This window comes from Etheostoma cragini, chromosome 17 (assembly GCF_013103735.1).
Source record: "Etheostoma cragini isolate CJK2018 chromosome 17, CSU_Ecrag_1.0, whole genome shotgun sequence".
NCBI lineage: Eukaryota > Metazoa > Chordata > Actinopteri > Perciformes > Percidae > Etheostoma > Etheostoma cragini.
The window spans coordinates 24,550,925-24,572,305 of record NC_048423.1 but is presented as its reverse complement, the minus strand read 5'-3'; the positions used below and the strand labels follow the sequence as shown (position 1 = coordinate 24,572,305).

Here is a 21,381-nt window from a genome sequence, read left to right as displayed (position 1 = left end):
ACACACACACACACGGACACAAAAAATACACGCAGACACATGCACACCCACACACGTGCAAACAGAAAAAAACACACATACACACACACACACACACACACACACATTCGAACACACACGCATGCACACATGCACGCACACACACACACATGGAGAGTTGAGTTCTACACTCCGCTGGTCCAGGCGGCGCCGTTACCTGTGATGCCCCAGCCGGTGATCACGCAGGCGGCGGGCCTCTTCTCCCACCTGCTGCCCGGCTCTGGCAGACACACGGCACCAGTGTGAGGGTTGAACGCCACACAGTTTCCCTCTGTGCCTTTGAGCCGCAGCAGAGCAATGTCATACTCCCAGCCCTGGCTGCGGTACTTCCTGTGGATAACGATGCGTTCAGGTGACAAGGTGCGTTCAAAGTCATCTTGCTCCTCAGTGTGGTAGTCCCCCAGGCGCAAGACGTAGCGGGTCGGGTCTCTGCCAAATCTGGAGGTGCAAACAAATTTGGAAATTTTAGTTTTGATCGTTTTGTAATGGTGTCCACACACATACACACTTGAAAATAAAACATCCATCCATGGTGTTTTGAGTGTTTCTGAGTGTCCTCTGTCTTCAGTCTCTGGGTAAACATCCGCACGGCTTTCTACGTCACTAGAGACGAGGTGGCTAACCGTAGCATGCTAGCTCGTTCTCTCTTTTCTCAATGGAAAACACTGCTCCAACAGCCACTAGTTGACCAGAATCTCCAAAAGAACAACTCCCTGTACCTGTTGTGCAGGTATTTCACAAGTGGCCCTGGTCTAGAAGAAGTCTCCCAGCTGATCCTGCCTTGGACTGACCAAAGCTGGAGAAAGAGTTATCTAGCTGATGGGATCTTACCGAGCTACTGAGCATATGCAGCTCACACACAAAGATAGGATCAAAGGGAGATGTCTCACTCAGGAGCTAAAACAAGTGAGATGTCTCACTCTGGAGATAAGACTAGAGAGATGTCTCACTCTGGAGCTAAAACAGAGACCTAAACACACAGGGTGAAAACAGGATCTGCAGCAATGTGCAGTACAACAAAAAAATGGTGTCAAAATACGTCAAAATACAATTATGAACCTGAAAATTAGCAGAATATGGGAGCTATACGCCTGTTGGGTCCACTCCACTCCACATTTCCAAACAACAGATCTACGTGTTGGAATTGACCGGAATTCTCCTTTAAGTGACTTAAAGTACTTTTAATTTTTGGTTAAAAGATAACATGTACAGGGTAAACAATGCAACTAAAGACACTTTACAGTTTACAGAGTGACCGGACATCATGGAGCAACAATCAAAAGCATAAATGTTGGATACAAAATATTACCATTTATAGATTTCATTATTGCATAGCTGTACAGGACGTTATGAGGTCAACGAGAGGGACACATGATAAGGGGGCGGGGGGGGCGCTGTCTCCTACCTCTTGAAGCAGTGGGCGGCCGTCACCACCCAGCAGGGGCTGATGAGCGATGCTCCACACAGAGGATGGTTTCCTTTAGACTGAGACCTGAGCCACAGAGAAACCTGCCAGGGCCACTCGCCTCTGAAATCACACACACACACACACACACACACACACACAAACACACACACACACACACACATGCTTTAGCTGCTACATTGTCCCTGCTTCTTAGTGTAACTAGGGCTACTTAAATCCTGTTTTTGGCCTTTAGGTGAAAGAACAGTTTAGACATGAAAGGGGCAAAGGGGGACTGACAAGGGCCGCAGGTTGGAATTGAACCTGCAGCCGCAGCGACAAGGACTCCTCTCTACTAGGTGTGCTACTCAGACGCCCTATCTTAAACCCTCGTGTTGTCGTCCCGCCAACCTGAAAACTTGTTTTTCTGAGTCAAAATTTCAAATGAAAAACCTTTTACCGAGGTCCTGGTCATCTTTTTTGACCCTTTTGTGTCTTTCCTCCAATGTTTTTGTCACTTTTTCAACGTTTGTCGACTTTTTCTGAGCCTTTTGAAATTCCCCTGGGTTTTTTCCACAATTAAAAAAATAAAATCTTTTTACATTTGTCACTTTTTGAAAATAATTTCACATTTTTGCCACTTTATTTGACATTTTTCTCTCTTTTTTACACTATTTTTTAAAGTTCTTCGCCACTTGTTTTTCTCTCCAAATGCTATAAAACTGAAAAAAAAACACAAGTTTATTGTAAGTAGTGAACTGATTATTATTTGACTTACGAGGAGCGTTGTTGGGAACCATCCACTTGACTTTTTAGGACAATTAGTTTGAAGGAAAGCAACATTTCTGATATAGAAACTTTTTGGAAAGGGGTCAAATTTGACCTGAAGACACCAGGAGGGTTAAAGCCTTGAAACCCAGAATCCACAATGCACAATCCTTTACCTATAGCAAACCTTGTTGTTGTTTATTTTTTAATCATGCGTGAATAAGCTAAACTAATTACACATGTGTTATGTTGTGTTGGATTTCCATTGACGTACAGGCTCAAAGAGACCTTGAATCAAGCACTTACATGTGAAAGTGTGTTTATATCTAGATACCTGTTGTGTGTGTACACTGACCTCAGAGACTTATCCCCTCCTATGATCCTGCGTCGCCGCCGCTGGTTATTGAGTCTTTGGCCACAGGTCTGCATTACCACGGCCGCGTCCCCCAGAGGATCCAGGGTGTAGTCACAGATGACGCCCGCGTCCTCACTGTGGCGACAGTCATGGCTGTCCTGACTCACAGCTGGACACTGGCCTAAGGACGTCTCCGTCCCCGAGCATCGGACGTTGTCCAGGTGGATGGGACCTTGACCCTCACCAAAGTACGCCATGGACCGAGCTTTAGCCACCCCGCTGGGAGACCAACACACAAAGACACACAGTCTCATTATTTATAGTTCCTTTTTTCTTAGAAACACATACAGTGTGTTACGTGTGCATATACATTTCACTAGATTTCCTCACGTTGTGATATTAGAGGGAGTGATGATTTTATTAAATCAATGATTCTGGTGTGATTTTTGAGGGGTCTGTACCAAATCTTTTTCTTAATTCTGTAGAACACAATGTATAGGCCGGGACATCTTTGCAGCACATTGATCTTTAATTTAAGATGGTATTTTGACATGTTTTAATTAATTGTTTGATCTTTTTTATCAGCAAGAAACATGCTTTAATGAATACTGTACTGAGGTGCTGTTAGACTCTGTAATGGCCTGTCAGTAGTTCCTATGTCCAGGTCCAGGCCCTAAGAGTCAGGGCCCCTCAACTGCTGGAGGGGATCAGACGGGCCGGCCCTGTTTCTCTTTAGAAATCTCTCATAAAATGCATCATTTTATGTTTTACTTTATTGACGCATTTGAGATACTTTTGTATCACTTTTTAATGCTTTTTTCAACATTTCCTTCATTTTTGTAACAATACCATCAGCATACTGTAAACCAATATATCACCACTAGTTTTACACTATTTTCTTTTTCAAATTGATGGTCAAGAAACCACATTTGTATGAAATGATATCATTTTGTCTGTCTTTCTTTTGTCTAAAGTAGCGAAGTGATCCTTCGTTTAACTTGCAAGAAGTGTTGGAACCATTTATGTAATATTTGGACAATTTGGATGAAAGAATCCCGAGTAGAAAGTTTTCTGATAGAAACTTGAAAATTTGAGCAATTTTGGGCAAACTTGATCCGAGGACAACTGGAGTTTTTTTGCGTGTAGCTCGCTCTAGGGTTGTTGCTGTTTCCAGTAGTGAAGGGATTTGGAGAATGGCAACACGCAGAGAGCGGACATTCTGCATGTGAGCCACGCGAAGGATGCCAGGCTTTTCTACTTTTTTTGATCAGACAGACTAATGCAACAGTTGTCAATATATTTCAGTTTGAACCAAAGTGGTGAACTGAACAACCAACATCACAACCTTCTTCCAAAGCCAAAAATATCCAAATCGTGCAACAGATTTCCATAAAACTTTCTAAGCGTAATCATGCTCCCACGATGATGATCCTGTTCCCTTTTGGACTCTGCATGAGCTTTTGTCTAGGACAAGGGAGGTGTAATCATACTAACGTGAATCCCAGCTGTCTGCAGACTACAGCCGCGTTGACATCATTCCAGCCGTCGTCACACACGCTCCCCCACTGGCCGTTGATGAAGACCTCCACTCTGCCCTCCTTCCTGCTTTCTCCGGCCACCAAACGCACCAGAGGGCCTGCAAAGGAACATTACAAGGAAAAACGCGCCTCGGTTAAAGTTATTCATGCCCTGAGGATTTCAGATTAACCTTCACCCTTTACAACGAAAAAACACACAAATCTCATGAGTAGAAACAGTAACTGCGTTCCCTTAATATTAGGGTTGAATATTGTATGGATTTGTTTGGATTTGTTCCGATACCGGTGCTAAAACAATACCACTCAGCAACTTTCAAGAACTTCTTATTTATTAATTTGGCTATATGGTCAGAATTAAATTTTTGATCAATAACGTAATGACAATAACTTACTCCACCAGTGAATTGCTGATAAATGACAAAAACAACCTCTAGATTGGAACAGGGTATTTTACTATAACTTTGAATGCACCACGAGGCTGGCCAGGCCAGTTTCAAGTCAACGCACCGTCTGTGTTGTTAATCCGGGACTGTTGGACGTCGGTGTTAGAATCCTCGACAGTGGAAATGCAGTCCCACTTTACACCGGTTAGCTGTCAGTATGTTAACTGTGTTTAATACATTTATTTTTATTTAACCTTTTTTATCCAGGTAAGTTGACTGAAAACACCTTCTCATTTTGCAACTCATTCATTATCACCTTCCCCAGCCTTTATCCTGTCGGTCTGGGGATTGAACCAAAATCTGCGTTGCTGTTCAGCCCGGAGATACCGCTCGTTAAGGACCAGGTCTCGGTACCCAACCCTAGTCAAAAGCCACCAATGTGTGTACTTACCAATAGAAGGCAAAAGGCTGAGTATCTCCTTGGTATCAGCTCCCCTCTCACAGCGGACACCTACGTCCTCACTGTGGGAGCAGTCATGCTGCCCCCACTCTGAGTGGGTACAGGCCTGTAAACTGGTCTCTGTTCCCCTACACTGCACCTCGTCCAGCAGGATCAGCCCGCGACCTTCTTCATACACCCCGTCAGGAGCCACCGCCGCTCGACCTCTGCAGACAAGGCACAACAACACAACATCTGTCTCATTTTAAGGGTGGGAAGAACATCATCAAAACTCTGGTGAATGTGAGAAACATTTCAATGCATATAACCCTTTTGGAACATGGGAATGTTTTGTTGGAATGACTTTCAATCAGTTTTGGAAGATTGTGCTGAGAATTACATGACCTTATTTATCTGTCATTTTAATTATATACATGTATGCGTGAACGTATGTATAAATACTTTTGTTGTTGAAATAATACTACTACTACTACTACTACTACTACTTCTACTACTACAACTATTTGCTATGTCTTTATTTAGGTTCCTGAAATGACCGGTGTGTGAAAACATAATTTTATGTTAATTGCAGATTAACTTTGATTCAATTAGTATTGATTTTCTCCAGAATTGGAAGGATTTCAACTCATCAGACATACTTTTGTTTTAGTTGACATTTTATAATAACTTAGTTTTATTCATTTAAGCAATAGCCCAAGGAATACCTTGAGATCTCACAGAATAAGCTAGAGGGGGTGACTGGGGAGAAGGGTATCTGGACTACCTTGTCGACCTCTTTCACACCAGTGACCAGGGTCAGACCTGAGTCATCTGACGAGTGTCCAACTCTTCTATTGTCAACACGGGTTGATCCCTGGCCATGGCAACCCCACGTTGCTGGGCATGGGCGAGGCAGTTTACACATCATGTTCAGAGAACAGCCATAGTCACATACTCCAGTCCAGCTGTACACTACCAGAACTAGTGTTCTGTACTTTCTGATTGTTTTACAGAGGTTACGTTGTAATGCACCAATACAGATCCATCAAACACTCAACAGATGATTTTGTGGAGACACTGCAAATTCAAATTCTCCTCCTATGCACTTCACTCACTGCAGCGGCATCAGTAAACAGGGAAGTAGACTACTCTAATATCAATTTATTAGTATTTTAGGACAAGGGGGGAACATTTCTGTTCATTAAAGTCAGGCTGTGCTGTCAGCTTATTTGAGGGGACCGTTGGCCACACTAAACCACCAGGTGTACCTGTGTGTTGCGCGAGCGAGACTCCTGTGACAGAGAATTTAACATTCTTTTCTGATTGTTTCACAGCAGTTTTGTGTCATGACTGTGGGTCCTATTTCCAACCAATGGCATGGTTTGCCCTGCCCTGGCTTTTAGTGACCCTGGTGGTTTGCAATTCCCATTGAAATCGACCCACCTCTCGACCTGGGTCAACAAGCCGAGTCGGTCAACGTGGGTTGACCCTCTTAAGCACAAAGTCAACCCTGGTTGAGCCCTCGGCGTGGAGGGGTTTTAGCCTGCTGCTACTAGCTCCAGAACCCAGATCCGAGGCAGAAAAATAGATGGATAGATTGATAAGGCTTAGTACAAATATGTTGTTCAATGTCTCTGAGGTTAAAAAGACTTTCCTTTTGCTTTAAAAGGGAAAAGAAACCATTAGTGCTTGGTAAGAATGGACATCTGCAGACATGGCTGTTCATCTCTACTTCAGATTGATTCAAAAACATAGAGAAGTACACAATCTCCTGAGGCAGAGAGGTGTTTTGTAGTGACACAGATGTAGTGATGCACTGACCTGAAGCCCAGCTGCCTACACACTACCTGGGCGTTGAGCTCAGTCCAGTTGTCATCACACACAGTCCCCCATTGTCCCTGGTGGTAAATCTCCACGCGTCCCTCCCAGTGACTGTCTGCACCCACCAGACGAACTGCACCGTCTGCTGCCACACAGGAAAACACTAATGCTTTATTAGATCACAGACTCAGGGCAGCGCGTGGTAAATCTCATCGGGTGTCTTTTAGCTCGGTTAAGATCATTATATGTCCGGGAGAATTCTTAGTCTTTGGATAGCTAGAAGTTGTCAGTCAAATGCAAATGAACTTGCTTTAAATTCTTAAAAATGTTTCACCACCACCCCCAGGCAATAATCCTCTGTTAAAGTACAGCAAGGAATGCACAGGCCCTTACACTAGAGCCACGAACACACCACTGAACGAGTACATGGAAGGTCTAACTCCTTGGGTCAAAACGCAGCAGTCTACATGTAAAGGATATCTTTGATGACAACAACATACACATTTTGGACTGAGAAGAGAACAGACAAGACAACAAGCCCAACAAGACTAACATGGCCCTGTGAGGCTGTACATGGGCATATACGCAGTTCTTTGGATTCTAAATTCTAGGGGATGTATGGTAGGTATAATGTTCGCCCTGTTGAACTTAGTTCAACATGTTAGTATGCACACACAACAGCTGAGGCTGATGAGAATGCCATTAGGTTTGCAAATATTTGGTTCTGGTATTGGACACAATTTGACCTAATGATGGCATCAGAGGATATGTTAAGGAATCAGCAATGAATCCTGGGGAAGTTGAGAAAGGTTCAGCCTTTGACTGCAAAAATAATGGAAGAAGCTTTCGTAGTAGTTTTTGTTCAAAGTCCCATGGCATGAAAATTACACTTTATGAGTTTACATTAACATGAGTTCCCCCGGCCTACCTTTGCCCCCTCCCCAGTGACTGGAAATGGTGATAGGTGTAAACCGAGCCCTGAGTGGTTTGCTCTGCCTTTGAGAAAATGAAAGCTTAGATTGACTGATCTGGAATCTTGATCCTTATGAGGTCATAAAGGGCAAGGTTACCTCCCCTTTCTCTGATTTGCCCGCCCAGAGAATTTGGCAGTGATAGCCAGTTGGCTAATTTTCAACTGTAGTCCTAGTTACCCAGCATGCATGTCTTAGTGGAGGAGGGAAACTGGAGCACCCAGAAGAAACCCAAGCAAACACGGGGAGAACATGCAGACCCCGCACAGACAGGCCCTGCCTGGACCGGGGATGGGACCCTGCCCAGACCAGTAATTGAACTCTGCAGTGCCAACTTGCTGTGAGGCAGAAGTGCTAACCACTGAGCCATGGGCTGCCAAGGAAAGTCCAAATGCCTGTAACTTCCCACAGGATTGATGCCAGTGTTGTGTAATATGAATATGTGAGTGAGTGTGTTTCCTTTCTAGGCTCTGACCTCGGTATGGGTTGCAGGACACCCCTGCATCTTTCATTTGGTCACAGTTGTGCTGGTCCCAGATGTCGTGGGGACACTCCTCCAGAGAGAGTTCATTGCCTGAACACTCAACCCCATCCAGGAAGATGGGACCCGCACTCCGGCCCGAGTGGGCCCATGTCCACGCCTTGGCCACGCCCCTGTCAGTCAGGACAAAAAAACACCACCTTATGTTGTGCCAAAGTGGTTCTCAACCTTTTTCAGTTGCAGGAATTATTCAATAATGATTCATTAATTATCAGGGTATTCCTAGTCCCGCTTCACCAGACCCTCCTCCACAGTGCTGTGGAGGAGGGTCTGGCTAGTCCACGCAGCATTCTGGGATGGGAGCACAACATGCTCTGGTTTATTGGCATTCCTTCAAACCAATCCCAATCGTCCTACCCCAGGCCCAGCTGTCGGCACACCACCTCAGCGTCCGTGTCGTCCCACCGGTCATTGCAAATTGTTCCCCATTTGCCATCACGGTACAACTCGACGCGCCCCTCAAAGTCCTCCAGGCCTCCCACCAGCCTCAAAGGGATGCCAGTGCCTGAGGAACACAAGGTTAAACTTAGAGCAATAATACACATATTGCTTTTGCATAAGTTTAATTTTCTAAAAAAAAAAGGTTTTCCCAATTTAAGCAGGTTGAAGATAAAGGATGAATCTTTTCCTTGCCAAAAAAGTGATTGCAGCCTTAAGCCTTGTTGACCGAAAGATTTCCTCCATGAGGATTAAAGTAGGCTATATTCAACAGATCATAGCTTACACAGTCATTTTTACCAGTTGAAATACTTTAAAAAAAACAATATAACCCATTCCATATAGTTTTTGACTTGCCAAAAAGTGATGAGGCCTCTCCTTGTTGACTAAAATGTTGTTTTCTGGTTCAAAATGATTTTTGATGAGGGTTAAATGAACATTTTGTAGGCAGGGCTATGTAGACCATGAATGGAAAGTGCATATGCGTTTGTATATCAGTGACCTATTGGTTTATCAAATCTGAGGTGACACCTAGTTCTCACCTTCAGGCTCAGCACAAATCACCCCCGCTTCATTTCCATGGTTACAGTCGCTGGTGAGAAACCTCCTGCTCCGGCACTCCAGTAGCGAGTTCTCATTACCACGGCAACCCAGACGCTCATAGTGGAAGACGGAACCTGGGCCGAAGTAAGATTGCCGCAGGGCTGTGCCGATCTCACTGCATGGACAGCAGATACATATAGAGATTCATGAAAGCTCCTAACATCCTACACGTCAGGTTAAAAAGACTTTTAAGTATTTAAAAGAATGAAATCTGCTGTGTCTACTCATACTAAGCCCAATTCAAATGCACAAAAAAAACATGCTGGGGAAAACAGAACATAGGTGGTATCTCCGTAGCTCTTAGCTCTAAAATGTGTCATGGTTTTGGTTTTTATCGGGGCTTTGTATCCTGTTTTCTGTTATTTTTTGTGTTTGTTCCCTGATCTGGTGTATGTGTCTTGTTCCTCCTCGGTCCTGTGTCCCCCTGAGTGTCTGTAAGTTCTGTTTCCTGTTTTATTTTGAAGTCAGGTTTCTGTCCCGTCCTGTTTTTGGTTTTACTTCCTGTGTCTTCCCGCTTGTGTACCTTGTGTATTTAATCCCTGTGCTTCCTTTGTGTATTTCTGGACTTTAGTATTTTTTTTGTATCTCCTGGATTTTGTCTGGTTCTTCTGCTCCCTGTACTCTCCTTGGACTGTGTGACAATGAACCCCTGTGCACCTGCTCCTGCCTGCCTCCTCTTCTCTGCGTTCGGGTCCTCATTCCACCCCATCATCCCAGAAATGTAGTTTTAATCAACCCTAATCTACGGCATGGCTAAAATTGCTAAATGAGTTGGTTTCTTAGCGATGCCGGGAGCTCTCACTAATGTGCAGTAAAAACAAGGATTTTTAGGTCAATTCAATATGTGATACAGAGAGTGAATAAAGATATCAAAACATGCAAATATGGGACAGTTCAGTTAATCTGTGTAAAAGGTCCAAGATTACCTTCTAAAATGTAATGAAGCAAAAAACAACAACAGATACAGGTCATTTATGGTAGTATTTTAAACTTTTTTTTTTTTAAACAAACCAAGTTTGAAATGTATAGGCAGTGATTCAAATTAAATCTGCAACTAAATAGAAAAAGTCTGATTGGTTGTAGCTTTTCATTAACTGTGCGTATTGTCATAAGGAACATGCGTCTCTCACCCCAGTCCCAGCTGTCTGCATATGACGCTGGCATCACGGTCGGTCCAGTGTGTATCACACACTGCCCCCCATTGGCTATTCAGATACACCTCGAGGCGCCCGCTGTTGCCTGATGACCCCCCCACCAATCTGGCTGCACCTGCAAACGACAAACAAGCAAACATGTTCCAATACAGTGGGAGTAAGGCGGTATTAGTTTGGTACTCTTAACAATGAATGCATTGGTTTTGTCGAAATACCATCCGACCATCCATCTATCTATCCATCCATCCATCCATAGATCAATCAATCAATCCCTCCATTCCTCCATCCATCTATAAATCCATCCATCCACAGATCCACAAATCCATTTATCCATCCACAAATCCTTCCATCACTCCATGTATCTATCCATCCATCCACAAAGCCACAAATCCATCCATCCATCCATCCATCCATCCACAAATCCACAAATCCATCCATCCACAAATCTACAAATCAATCCATCCATCCATCCATCCATCCATCCATCCATCATCTATAAATCCATCCATCCATCCATCCATCCATCTATAAATCCATCCATCCACAAATCCATCCATCTATAAATCCATCCACAAATCCACAAATCCATCCATCCATCCATCCATCTATAAATCCATCCATCCATCCATCCATCCATCCATCCATCTATCCATCCATCCATCCACAAATCCACAAATCCATCCATCCATCCATCCATCTATAAATCCATCCATCCATCCATCCATCCATCTATCCATCCATCCATCCACAAATCCACAAATCCATCCATCCATGTATAAATCCATCCATCCACAAATCTACAAATCAATCCATCCATCCATCCATCCATCCCTCCATCCATCTCACCCTGATGGCACTCGCAGTAGGCCCAGCCGATGGCACCTGAGCTCTGCCTGAAGAAGCACCAGGGGTTGGCCTCTTGGTCTGGGTTTCGGCAGAAGCTGTGGTCCCCCAGACCTCGGCCTGGGTACTGCTGCAAGTAGTCTGGGAAGTCTGTCCACTTCAGGCAGGGGGAGCCTGAGTCCGTGTGGGACACTGAGCCGTTATAGTATCCCAGATCTGTAAAGCCTTCTGAACAGGAGAGGGGAGCTGCAAACACAGACCAGGTCACACACATTACATGAAGAACAACAAAACACTGAGCTTTAAGATATAAGAAAGAATTATTAAAAACAAAAGCAAGATCATATCTAGTAGGATGCATAAGGAACTCTTTAAAAGAATTATACCACACAAACAGTGGGACGCAAAGTTGGTGGCGGGCCAGAAGCGAGCTGCACCAATCACATCAGTGTGTCTGATGTAGGCGGGGCCAGAGACCAGCTGAACAGATGACGACAGTTTAATCTACCGGTTAGCCCCGCTGGTAGCTAAGCGAACGTGGATACGTTGAAAAAATATATATAAAATATTGAAAATATCACCTCACCTTAATTTCTGAGAACAGTTGATCAGCACAGTGACAAGTGTATTTTAAATCCTTCACTAGAGAATGCAATTTCTGATGTGAACTTAAACCCCGGCGTGCTGCGCGGGCGTCAACACTTTGGCTTCAACGGGATTTAACAGACTTCCTGTAACGGAGTAGCCAACACTTTCTATCGTGAAAAATCGCCAATAAAGACTTCAAAACCCAAAACTGCACAGTCAGACATATTCCAGCACGAGTGTGTGATCTGAAATTTGAGAGAAATCACAACAAACTTTACTGCAGTGTTTACATGAGGTATTTCGTACGCTTCACTGTAACTTTTATTCCTGTATATTCATACATGGCTTATTCTATTTTAGCTTTTTAATGTCATATCCCCTCTAATGGATGTTTTTATTTGCTTTACATGATCATCCGGGATAAACTAAAAGCTCAGCTGCTAAAATGATCACTGCTTTTTGACTCGGAACATTTCTCCATTAGGTTCGTGATTTTTTTCTACATTAGGATCCTCAGTTTTCACATGTCACCAGTGGGATGAGAAGCAGCTGTAGAACTCCTCCTCGGGTTATGGGAACCTGGCGTGATTGTTAAAAACAAGTCCTATGATGCTGGAGTACACATCCATGTGGTGGGCAGATGGTGGTTTAACAAGACAATGCTGAATTGCAGGTGGAGAGACCTAATGACAACCAGAAGCACGGGCAACTGCAAAACCGAGCTATAAAACTGTTTCCTGTGCAGACATTATGAGACTAGTTCACACACAGACAAGAGCGAGGATTTACTCAAAAATCCTACAGTCAATCACTCAACATTTGCACATGTAGCTTCTTGTAGATTCCAGCACAGCTGCCAAGTGGAAAATGCTAAACAGTCAACTCATCCGTATTTCAATGGGAGCATCTGACAGGCATGGAGTCGGTGAGCTTTAGTTTCCATTAGCGGTGAAGCCTCATTGCCATAAATCACGAAGCATGAAAATCAGGTAATCTGCAGAGACTTTACTGCTTTAACTGGGACCGTGATGGAGACACAGGCTGCTGCTGCTGCTGCCGGTGGTGGAGGTGGAGGTGGAGGTAGTAAAACAGTAAACCAGACAGACATGCTGTGACTGGAGGACAGCATGGCTGATGGGACAGGGAGAGCTGGAAATAACGACGGACAGAAGGAGCGTGAAGGCCACACTATACTGTCGGCTGCACGCTACATTAGACTGTCTGCGAGGGTAAAGATTATTAGTAATTATGGCATGACTTGTGAGATAAGAACAGGAACAGTTTGATCTAAACAGAGGCTGAGCTTAATAAATAATAAATACAGATGAATAATGAAAGAATCGCAAATAATGGGTGTATGTGCATTGATTTGTATGTGCACTTTGTAAACTATTCTTTTTAGAAGTGCCATACAAACAAAATCAATCTATTATTATATTGAGACCACGCATTAATAAAGACTTAAACATAACCTTTACCTGCACTCTGCACAATCTTCAAGTGCCCAACCTCAGGGACCTGTGGGAGAATTATGGAAAAAATAGAATAATAGAGTTATCCAGCAGGTTAACCACCGTTCTTTTCAACCTGGTTAAAAGTTAGTAGATTAACAGGACAATTGTCCAGCTTGTATTTACCTCCAAAAAAGTGCTAGATTTGCCCGTGACAGGCTCAGATTAATATTCTAAGTGTCTGACAACATTATGGAAAGGATTTCTAAGAAGGTCCACCTTTCTGTTGAAGCGTAAGATCCTTTTTGTGTAATTCACATTTTTATTGCCTTTTATAGAAACCTAACCCAACTTGGTTAGGTTAAGGAAAAGATTGTGGGTAAAGCTGAAATGTTTGTTCCTTAATTTATGTTTTGTATTTCCAGGGGACACTAACCCTGTCTCAGACTGTGGTCCACTTTAACCCTTATCTGCAACGATGTTTAATGAACACAAATGAGCGGAGACTTTGACCTGCTGATAATATGAAGCAAACAGACCGGCCACCAACGAAGTAAGGAGCAGACAACCTGTTGGAGTTCGGTCGTGCACGTTGAATCTGAACTGAAACAATGACCTAAAGAGCTGACTCTTAGCTTGAAGTGGTTTCATTGAAGCTGAATTATAGCCCTGTCACCATGTCCCAACAATGTGGGACTATGTATAGAAATGGGTCCATTTCCTATACATGTGATCCCCCTAAAATACTTTAAAGCTGACAGTTAACCCCTAAAATACTTACCGAGTGCATTACACACACACACAGTAAATATGCATAAATGTTGTGTTATTACTGGGGATGCAACGGTTATAGTGACCAAAATTAGCATGGTTTGGTAGTATATAAGTGTGTTAGGGAAGGGTTCTTTTAAGATGAAATGGATGTTAATAAGTTTCCTTTTAGGGAAGTCCTTTGAAATTGGGAAAGATTAGAAGTTGGAAAAAAGGTTATAAATTGCAACATATTGCAGAATATTGCAATATGTTTAAAATCGCAATTGCAATGATTCCCACGCAGTAACTCCAGAAGACTTGGATGAAGCTGGGATGATATGACCACGGTTAATCCTCCAGGATAATAATAATATTTTAAATATGAACGGTAATTAAATCGTTACATCATTAGTCCTTACTAGAGCTGTGGGGATAAATGGATTTTTTTGTCATTAAAGTATTCGCCAACCATTTGGATGATTGACTAGTCAGTTTGAGTAACTTTGAAAGGAAACAAGTCTTAATTATTTATTTCCTGCTTCCTAAATGTGAATATTTTCTGGTTTCTTTACTCCTCTGGGACAGTAAACTGAATGTTTTTGAGTTGTGGACAAAACAAGACATTTGAGGACATCATCTTGGACTGAGGGAAACACTGACTGACATTTTACAGACCAAACAACTTATCTATTATCAAGAAAATAATTCAAAGAAGCAAAAATGAAAATAATTGTGATTTGCAACCTTCTTAACACACCAAAGCTATGAATCATCTACTTACTTATTACTCCTGCACTATTGCATCTGCAAGTCTATGTGCTGCGTTCAAGACACAGTTTTTAGCTCGTAAGTTACGACTTTAAGTCTCGACTCAGGACTTGGTGGCGTTCCAGGCAAAGTCGCAACAAACCCTTCCACCTAGCGTTAGCTAGCGGCTACCTAACGCTGATACTAGTGATTTCTATTCAGCATCATATTTTGGGCTTCATTTAATACACATAACCTGTCTCAATCAATCAATATTGTGTACTAGTACACAATTGTACGTGTATTGATTTTATTACAATGTGCAGATTTACTTGACGTTGCCTATTTCTTTCTATGTTTCCCTGTTAATCACCGGCGTCTGTACAGCATCAACAGGGGTCGACATTGTTGTTTATGTGTGTGTGACGTCAAAATCTGGACCTGGGAGTACAGGTCTGGAGTTCATGGGTAGTAAGGTGCGGTTTGACTGCCGTTCCAGGTAAAAAGGTTGCAAAAACTCGAGTTACGGGTTACCTTGAACCCGGCATGTTCTTCAGGTGGGGAAGTGTTTGTAGACCAGACTCGAAACTTAAATTAGGAACAAGCTAGAAGTCTAAAAAAACAATGACACCCCAGTCTAATATCTGATGCTGAAAGGCATTCATTTGCACATGCGGTCCAATCTAAAGCTCTGAAAACAACACTGTAAAGTGAAGAGCATCACATCACCAAGCAAATTCTCTTGAATCTGTTGTTATCTGAGCCTGGCTTGACTGTAGAGACCTGGAGAGAAGGATACGGGCTAGGTGGTAAAAATGTTACAAGGGTTCCCACTGTGCTCTTCCCAGGGCACGGCTTTCTTATCCCCGCTGGAGCTGCTGCTGTTGGCTCTATTAGAACCCACCTCATGTTTCCACAAGGGGTTTATCAACTTAACACTTAACAACAAGGGGTTTATCAACTTAACACTTAACAACAAGGGGTTTATCAACTTAACACTTAACAACAAGGGGTTTATCAACTTAACACTTAACAACAAGGGGTTTATCAACTTAACACTCAAGTTCCACTTCCAGTGTATTCCATCTATTCATATGATGCAGAGTGACAGTGAGGATCTGACACGGATCTATCTGTTGAACTTGTTTGGAACCAGGGGCATCGGACTGGGGGGGAGGGCCCAAAAAGATGCTCTGGATGTGGGCAGGGGCTTCCCACCGGACCCAGAATTTAGTGCTCCACCCCGGTTTGGAACACTGTGTGTGGGATGTTTTCTGGATTATATGACAGGTCTTATAGATTTAAAACACTGTAAATTATTCCATAGGTTCCTATTGAAAATGCTCATTATATTTTTATATATTTTTATTTGTTTTATCCTATGTTTAATCACTGTCAAGTACTTGGCTGGACTGTTGGCTTGTTGAGGTTATTTCCACAGACAGACCCAGTTTACTCAACTCAATGTGGATTACTGTCTCTATATTTTCATTAATGAAAATAGGGTTGCAAGGCACGGTAATTTGAATAATGGATTAATTATTTGCTCTATAAGATGTCAGAAAATGTGTCCCAAAGTTCAAGATGATGTCCTCAAATGTCCTTTTTTGTCCACAACTCAAACATCTTCAGTTTACTGTCCCAGAGGAGAGAAGAGACGGACATATTCATATTTAACAAGCTGGACTCAGAGAAATGACTCAAAGCAATTGATTGAATATCAAAATGGCAATTCATTTAATAACTAATAATCTTATTTTTGCAACTCCAAATTAGAAGCCAAGCACAGCACATTTATTATCAGGAAACTTTCTCTATAGGCCCTTATGGAGCCCTAGAATAAAGCGTCCCAGACCTTGTTTACCCAGCTAAAAGAGTCCTGCGTGACAAAGGCCGGTCCGGGCTAAATGAGACATCAGAAACATCATCTTTATATTTGGAGCAGCCTACCTCCGCAGACACAGACAGGACCAGCAGGAGCCAGCAGGACGCGAACCCGGCCACGACTTTGTTCCGGTCCATCCTGCAGAAGGAACCATTTCCTCCACACCTCCACCAGCCCACCCCGCCTCCGGATAATCGTTCCTCTCCGGCCGGTGTTAGATGACAGATTGACGGGTAAACACATTCAAAGAGCCCGGCTGTGGTCCGCTCCTAACTCACCTCCAGACACTCAACTCGCTCTGGAGCTAAATATGACGCGCTGTCGGCAAGGAAGGGAGGCTCTCTCTCTCTCTCTCTCTCTCTCTCTCTCTCTCACACACACTCTCTCTCTCTCTCTCTCTCTCTCTCTCTCTCACACACACTCTCTCTCTCTCTCTCTCTCACACACACTCTCTCTCTCTCTCTTTCCCACACACACACACACTCTCTCTCTCTCTCTCTCACACACACACACACACACACACACTCGCTCTCTCTCTCTCACTCCTTTCTCACACACTCTCTCTCTCTTTCTTTCTCTCACACTCTCGCTCTCTCTTTTTCTCCCTCTCTCTCTCTCTCTCTCTCACACACTCTCTCTCATGCTCTCTCTCTTTTTCTCTCTCTCTCTCATGCTATCTCTCTCTCTTTCTCTCTCTCACACACTCTCTCTCTCTTTCTGTGCATGTGTATCTGTGTCTGTGTGTGTATGTGTGTGTCTTTCTCTCTCTCTCTCTCATGCTCTCTCTCTCTTTCTCTCTCTCACACACTCTCTCTCTCATGCTCTCTCTCTCTTTCTGTGCATGTGTCTCTGTGTCTGTGTGTGTGTATGTGTGTGAGTGTCTTTCTCTCTCAGTCTATCTCTCTCTCTCTGTGCGTGTGTCTCTGTGTGTGTGTGCCTCTGTCTCTATCTCTCTCTCTCTCTGTGCGTGTGTCTGTGTGTGTGTGTCTGTGTCTCTTTCTCTGTCTGTCTCTCTCTCTCTCTCTTTCTGTGTCTCTGTGTCTCTCTCTCACTCTCTCTTTTTCTCTCTCTCTCTCTCTTTCTCTCTCTCTCTCTCTCTCTCTGAAGCGTTTTTTTAAATCCAAGGTGTGAAGCCCTCAAACTCAGCCTTCATACCAGGGACTGACATTAGAGCCTCTGTAAGTTACCTTTGCACTTTACAAGTCTTGTGACAGTGAGAGTGGAATAATCAGTTTTAAGGAGCCAGATAGGCTACATGAGCAGCAGGCGCGCCAGAGAACAGAAAAGCCCTGAGGTCCTTGAAGACCACATGACGAGCAGCAGAGCTGGCAACAATAACAGGAAAAGGAGTTCAAATTATGCTTACACCCGCACCTGTGGAAGGTTGTTGAGCTCTTTATTTGTAGCCTACATATTCAATTAGACATTTTGTCATGCAATTTGAGTATTTATTTTGCAAGTGACCAGTTAAAAGTCCAATGTGTAATCTATTTACTGTAATAAATCCAAATATTACCTCAATGCATCTTCAGGTATTAAAGCGCAACTGCAACCTAGGTTATTTAAATGCATAATTAGGACAGAAACGCCACTTTTAAGATTTACCGTATTATTGTTTCGGGTCAAATGGCCTTTTAATGGGAGAGCTAGGGGCAATACAATGATAGCATCAAAATCCCTATTTACAATCACTAAGAAGGCTCAACACAACATGAAACAGTAAAAAAAAACAAAAAAAACTCTCTTTTTCTTTCTCTCTTTTCCGCTGGGGGGGGCACGCGAGCGTGATCGGCATATGAGGGGAGTATTTCCAATTTCCATCCGATTCCTGTGTCCCCCACTCGGGTTTAAAGGTTGTTGCTGTAATTCTAAGCCAATGAAGTGTCGGTCCACAGCGTAGTGGTAGCCTATTTTTAGCGGTTCCTATTCTAATTCTAAGCCTAGGAAGTGGGTCTGTGTGTTGGGTGGAGAGGATGGCGAGGTTGTTATGTGCTCAGCGGTTCCTACTCTAAATACTACTGAAAAAGTGTGTCTGTCAGTTGTGTACAGAGCTCTGCATGAGCTCGGGCGTTTATGACTGTCAACATAGCCAGCATCTGACGTTAGCTGCTCCGTGCTGTGGAGTGATGTCTGCCTATGAGGGACAAGCGTCTAGCACCCAACATGAGTCTGGGGTGGAGGCTGCCGGGGCGACGCAGGAACTATTTCAAACACTAGCTGTCAGTATTACATATTGCACCTTTAATATGCAAAGTGGCAGTGCAACCTTGACTTGACTAATAGTTTGAATGAAAGCTCAATCAATTGCATTTCATATTGCCATGTTTTTTTTTGTCTATCGAAATGACAATGCATTTTGCAATTGTCATTTCAATTTGCATTGTGACTGCTGCATTTAAACCAACGCAATTAGACAAGATGGTGTATCATCTCCGTAGCAACGACTCCGTCTATGTTTTTTTTTTTTTTTTTAGCTGAATATCATTCTAAACTAGGAACGTGGATAGTGATAGTGAGGTACTTGCTGCAGTTGCATTTCTTATACAGGAGAAATGGCAAAAAAACGTTTTAGCTCTTTGTTCTGACACCACTCTCTCTCTCTCTCTTCAGTCACTCTCTAGCTCGCTCAACCATACATCGTGCTCACGGGCAGGTCGTTGGCTCTCCAAAACTTTGTTTACAGTTTGCAATTTTTAGACTGCTGACTGCTGACTTTGGAATTAGCAGTTGGTACCTTGCATTCTAAAGCTCCGATGGTGGGTCGCTGGTTCAACTCCCCATGCAAGTGTGGACTGGAGCTGGAGAGATGCCAGTTCACCTCCTTGGCACCGCGATGGTGCCGTTGAGTACAGCACCGAACCCCCAATGCCTCGTGGTGCCTTTAATGGTCAGCCCCCTCAGTCTGACATCTCTCCACTTAGTGCATTATAAGGTCCTGTTTATGCATGTGTGTGTATGTTGGGCCGGTGTGTAATGTGTAACACCAATAGGATTAATACAGAATTAAAAGAAAAAGATGGAGCGAGCGAAGAGATAAGAGGAGCTTGGTGTCACAGACAGTCCCCCGCCAGGGTGTAACTGGAGGGGACAAAGGCTGGAAAACCTGCTACAGGCTGAGGCAGGTGTAGAGAGCCACGTCTTAGCTGGTAAAGATGGACAATGGACCATTGATGCAACGCAACAGGAGACATCTGCAGGCCGTCCCAGAGTACTGATCCAGTAGCAGCTGCAGACGGAGGGACCTCCAGGGCAGCTGCCCACACTGCAAAAAAAGCGGCGTCTAAAAACCATAAAAACACTAAATCTGAGGGAAAAGATGCTCAAAAGAAGTGAAATTACCTATCCATGCAGCATGATCCTTTCACTTGACAAGCTTGATTTAAGATTAGAATGTAAAGTTGAACACTTAAAATAAGAAATTCACTGTTAAAACAAGACAAATGATCTGACACTTAAGTAAGAACCAAATCATTTGCAATGCAGCCCTCCTTGTCCTGTGGTTAGTCCCAGCCACAGTGGGGTGGGGGGTGTTATCCACAGCATTTCATTCCAGGAAGGAGATGCAGGAGATGAGGGAGATCGGGTGAAGGAGATATAGATATGGTGACACCTTCCCACTTAGTTTGTTTTTTGTTTCATACATTTTGTGTGAGGTAGAGATTATCAGGAAACATTTTAATGTTGGACACATAGGATGTAAAAATAATGGACAAAGCTTCTAGGACTGAGGAGGGACGTCAATATGGAAGTGCCTTCCACCTGCATGCTATCTAATTTCCATAAAGGGGTGACTCCACTGGTTCCAATAGAAGTCATTTTCTATACTGAAAAAATAGCTTATTTCCCTCAGTAATTCAGATTGAGTGTATGGTCTCAAGTCTTCTTCAATACAGCATGATTTTGCAAATTATGGTCCCATTTATTTTAAAATGCATGATAAAGCTGTGGATGTTTTATGGGCGTGGCTGCACACCGCCCTGTCAATCAGGACAGAAGCTTAGCAACGCTAACCAAGGTGCTGTGGACATTAAAGTAGACCTCAGCTTGTTTTTGGGTGTTGGCCATGTTTTCATCTTAAACATTGACCTTTTCACTGTGTGTTTTTTTTATTTCATCAAAGTTTATGAAGGAAATGGTTGCAGGTTTTCTGTACTGCTGTACATACCAGATAGATGGTGGAAGTACCCGGAGAACCGCGTTTACCAGTCGGTAAATCTCTGCTGGATGACTTGCTTCAGGAGGGTTAAAAAGATAACTTTCCCCCTTTAGCATTTAGCTTAGCACAGACCAATGCAACCAATGCCTCCCCATCTCCACTCTCATCCAATTCCAATTTCAAAAAAACAAGATGGCGACACCCTTATCGCCAAACTCAAGGCTTCAAAACGGCAGTCGCCAAACAAATGAGTGATGTCACAGATGCTACGTCCGATTCTATTTTACAGTCTAAGGTCCGATCAAATTCCATGATAGGTTCTATATTAATTATATGTCATGTATGTCACAGAAACGGATAGAAAAACCTCTCAGTGCAATGCAGTAAAACACAGTAAAGTCAATGACTAACTACTACTTTATTACTTCAGACTACAACACTAAAATGCTGGTCTTGATAAACCTGGTCTGGGGTGGCCTCTAGCTCACCCAGTAGAGCCGGGT

General features: G+C 43.3%; 1 protein-coding gene across 3 annotated transcripts in view; it reads right to left on the bottom strand.

Moving 5' to 3' along the window:
* si:ch211-51a6.2 (neurotrypsin) overlaps positions 1-17,061 on the bottom strand; it is an 18,725-nt gene extending 1,664 nt beyond the window's left edge. For 2 of the 3 annotated variants that reach the window (XM_034898177.1, XM_034898178.1), the window contains exons 1-13: positions 16,788-17,061; positions 13,365-13,404; positions 11,302-11,544; positions 10,432-10,570; positions 9,241-9,416; positions 8,618-8,765; positions 8,195-8,373; positions 6,749-6,893; positions 4,940-5,154; positions 4,062-4,203; positions 2,568-2,846; positions 1,445-1,567; positions 197-477 (exon numbers count right to left, since the gene is read on the bottom strand). In XM_034898177.1, the coding sequence (XP_034754068.1) occupies positions 197-477; positions 1,445-1,567; positions 2,568-2,846; positions 4,062-4,203; positions 4,940-5,154; positions 6,749-6,893; positions 8,195-8,373; positions 8,618-8,765; positions 9,241-9,416; positions 10,432-10,570; positions 11,302-11,544; positions 13,365-13,404; positions 16,788-16,859 (2,182 nt within the window). In that variant the 5' untranslated portion in view covers positions 16,860-17,061. The remainder of the gene's footprint in view (positions 1-196; positions 478-1,444; positions 1,568-2,567; positions 2,847-4,061; positions 4,204-4,939; positions 5,155-6,748; positions 6,894-8,194; positions 8,374-8,617; positions 8,766-9,240; positions 9,417-10,431; positions 10,571-11,301; positions 11,545-13,364; positions 13,405-16,787) is intronic. The other variant, XM_034898179.1, reaches the window with a different exon arrangement.
* Positions 17,062-21,381: the final 4,320 nt, after the last annotated feature.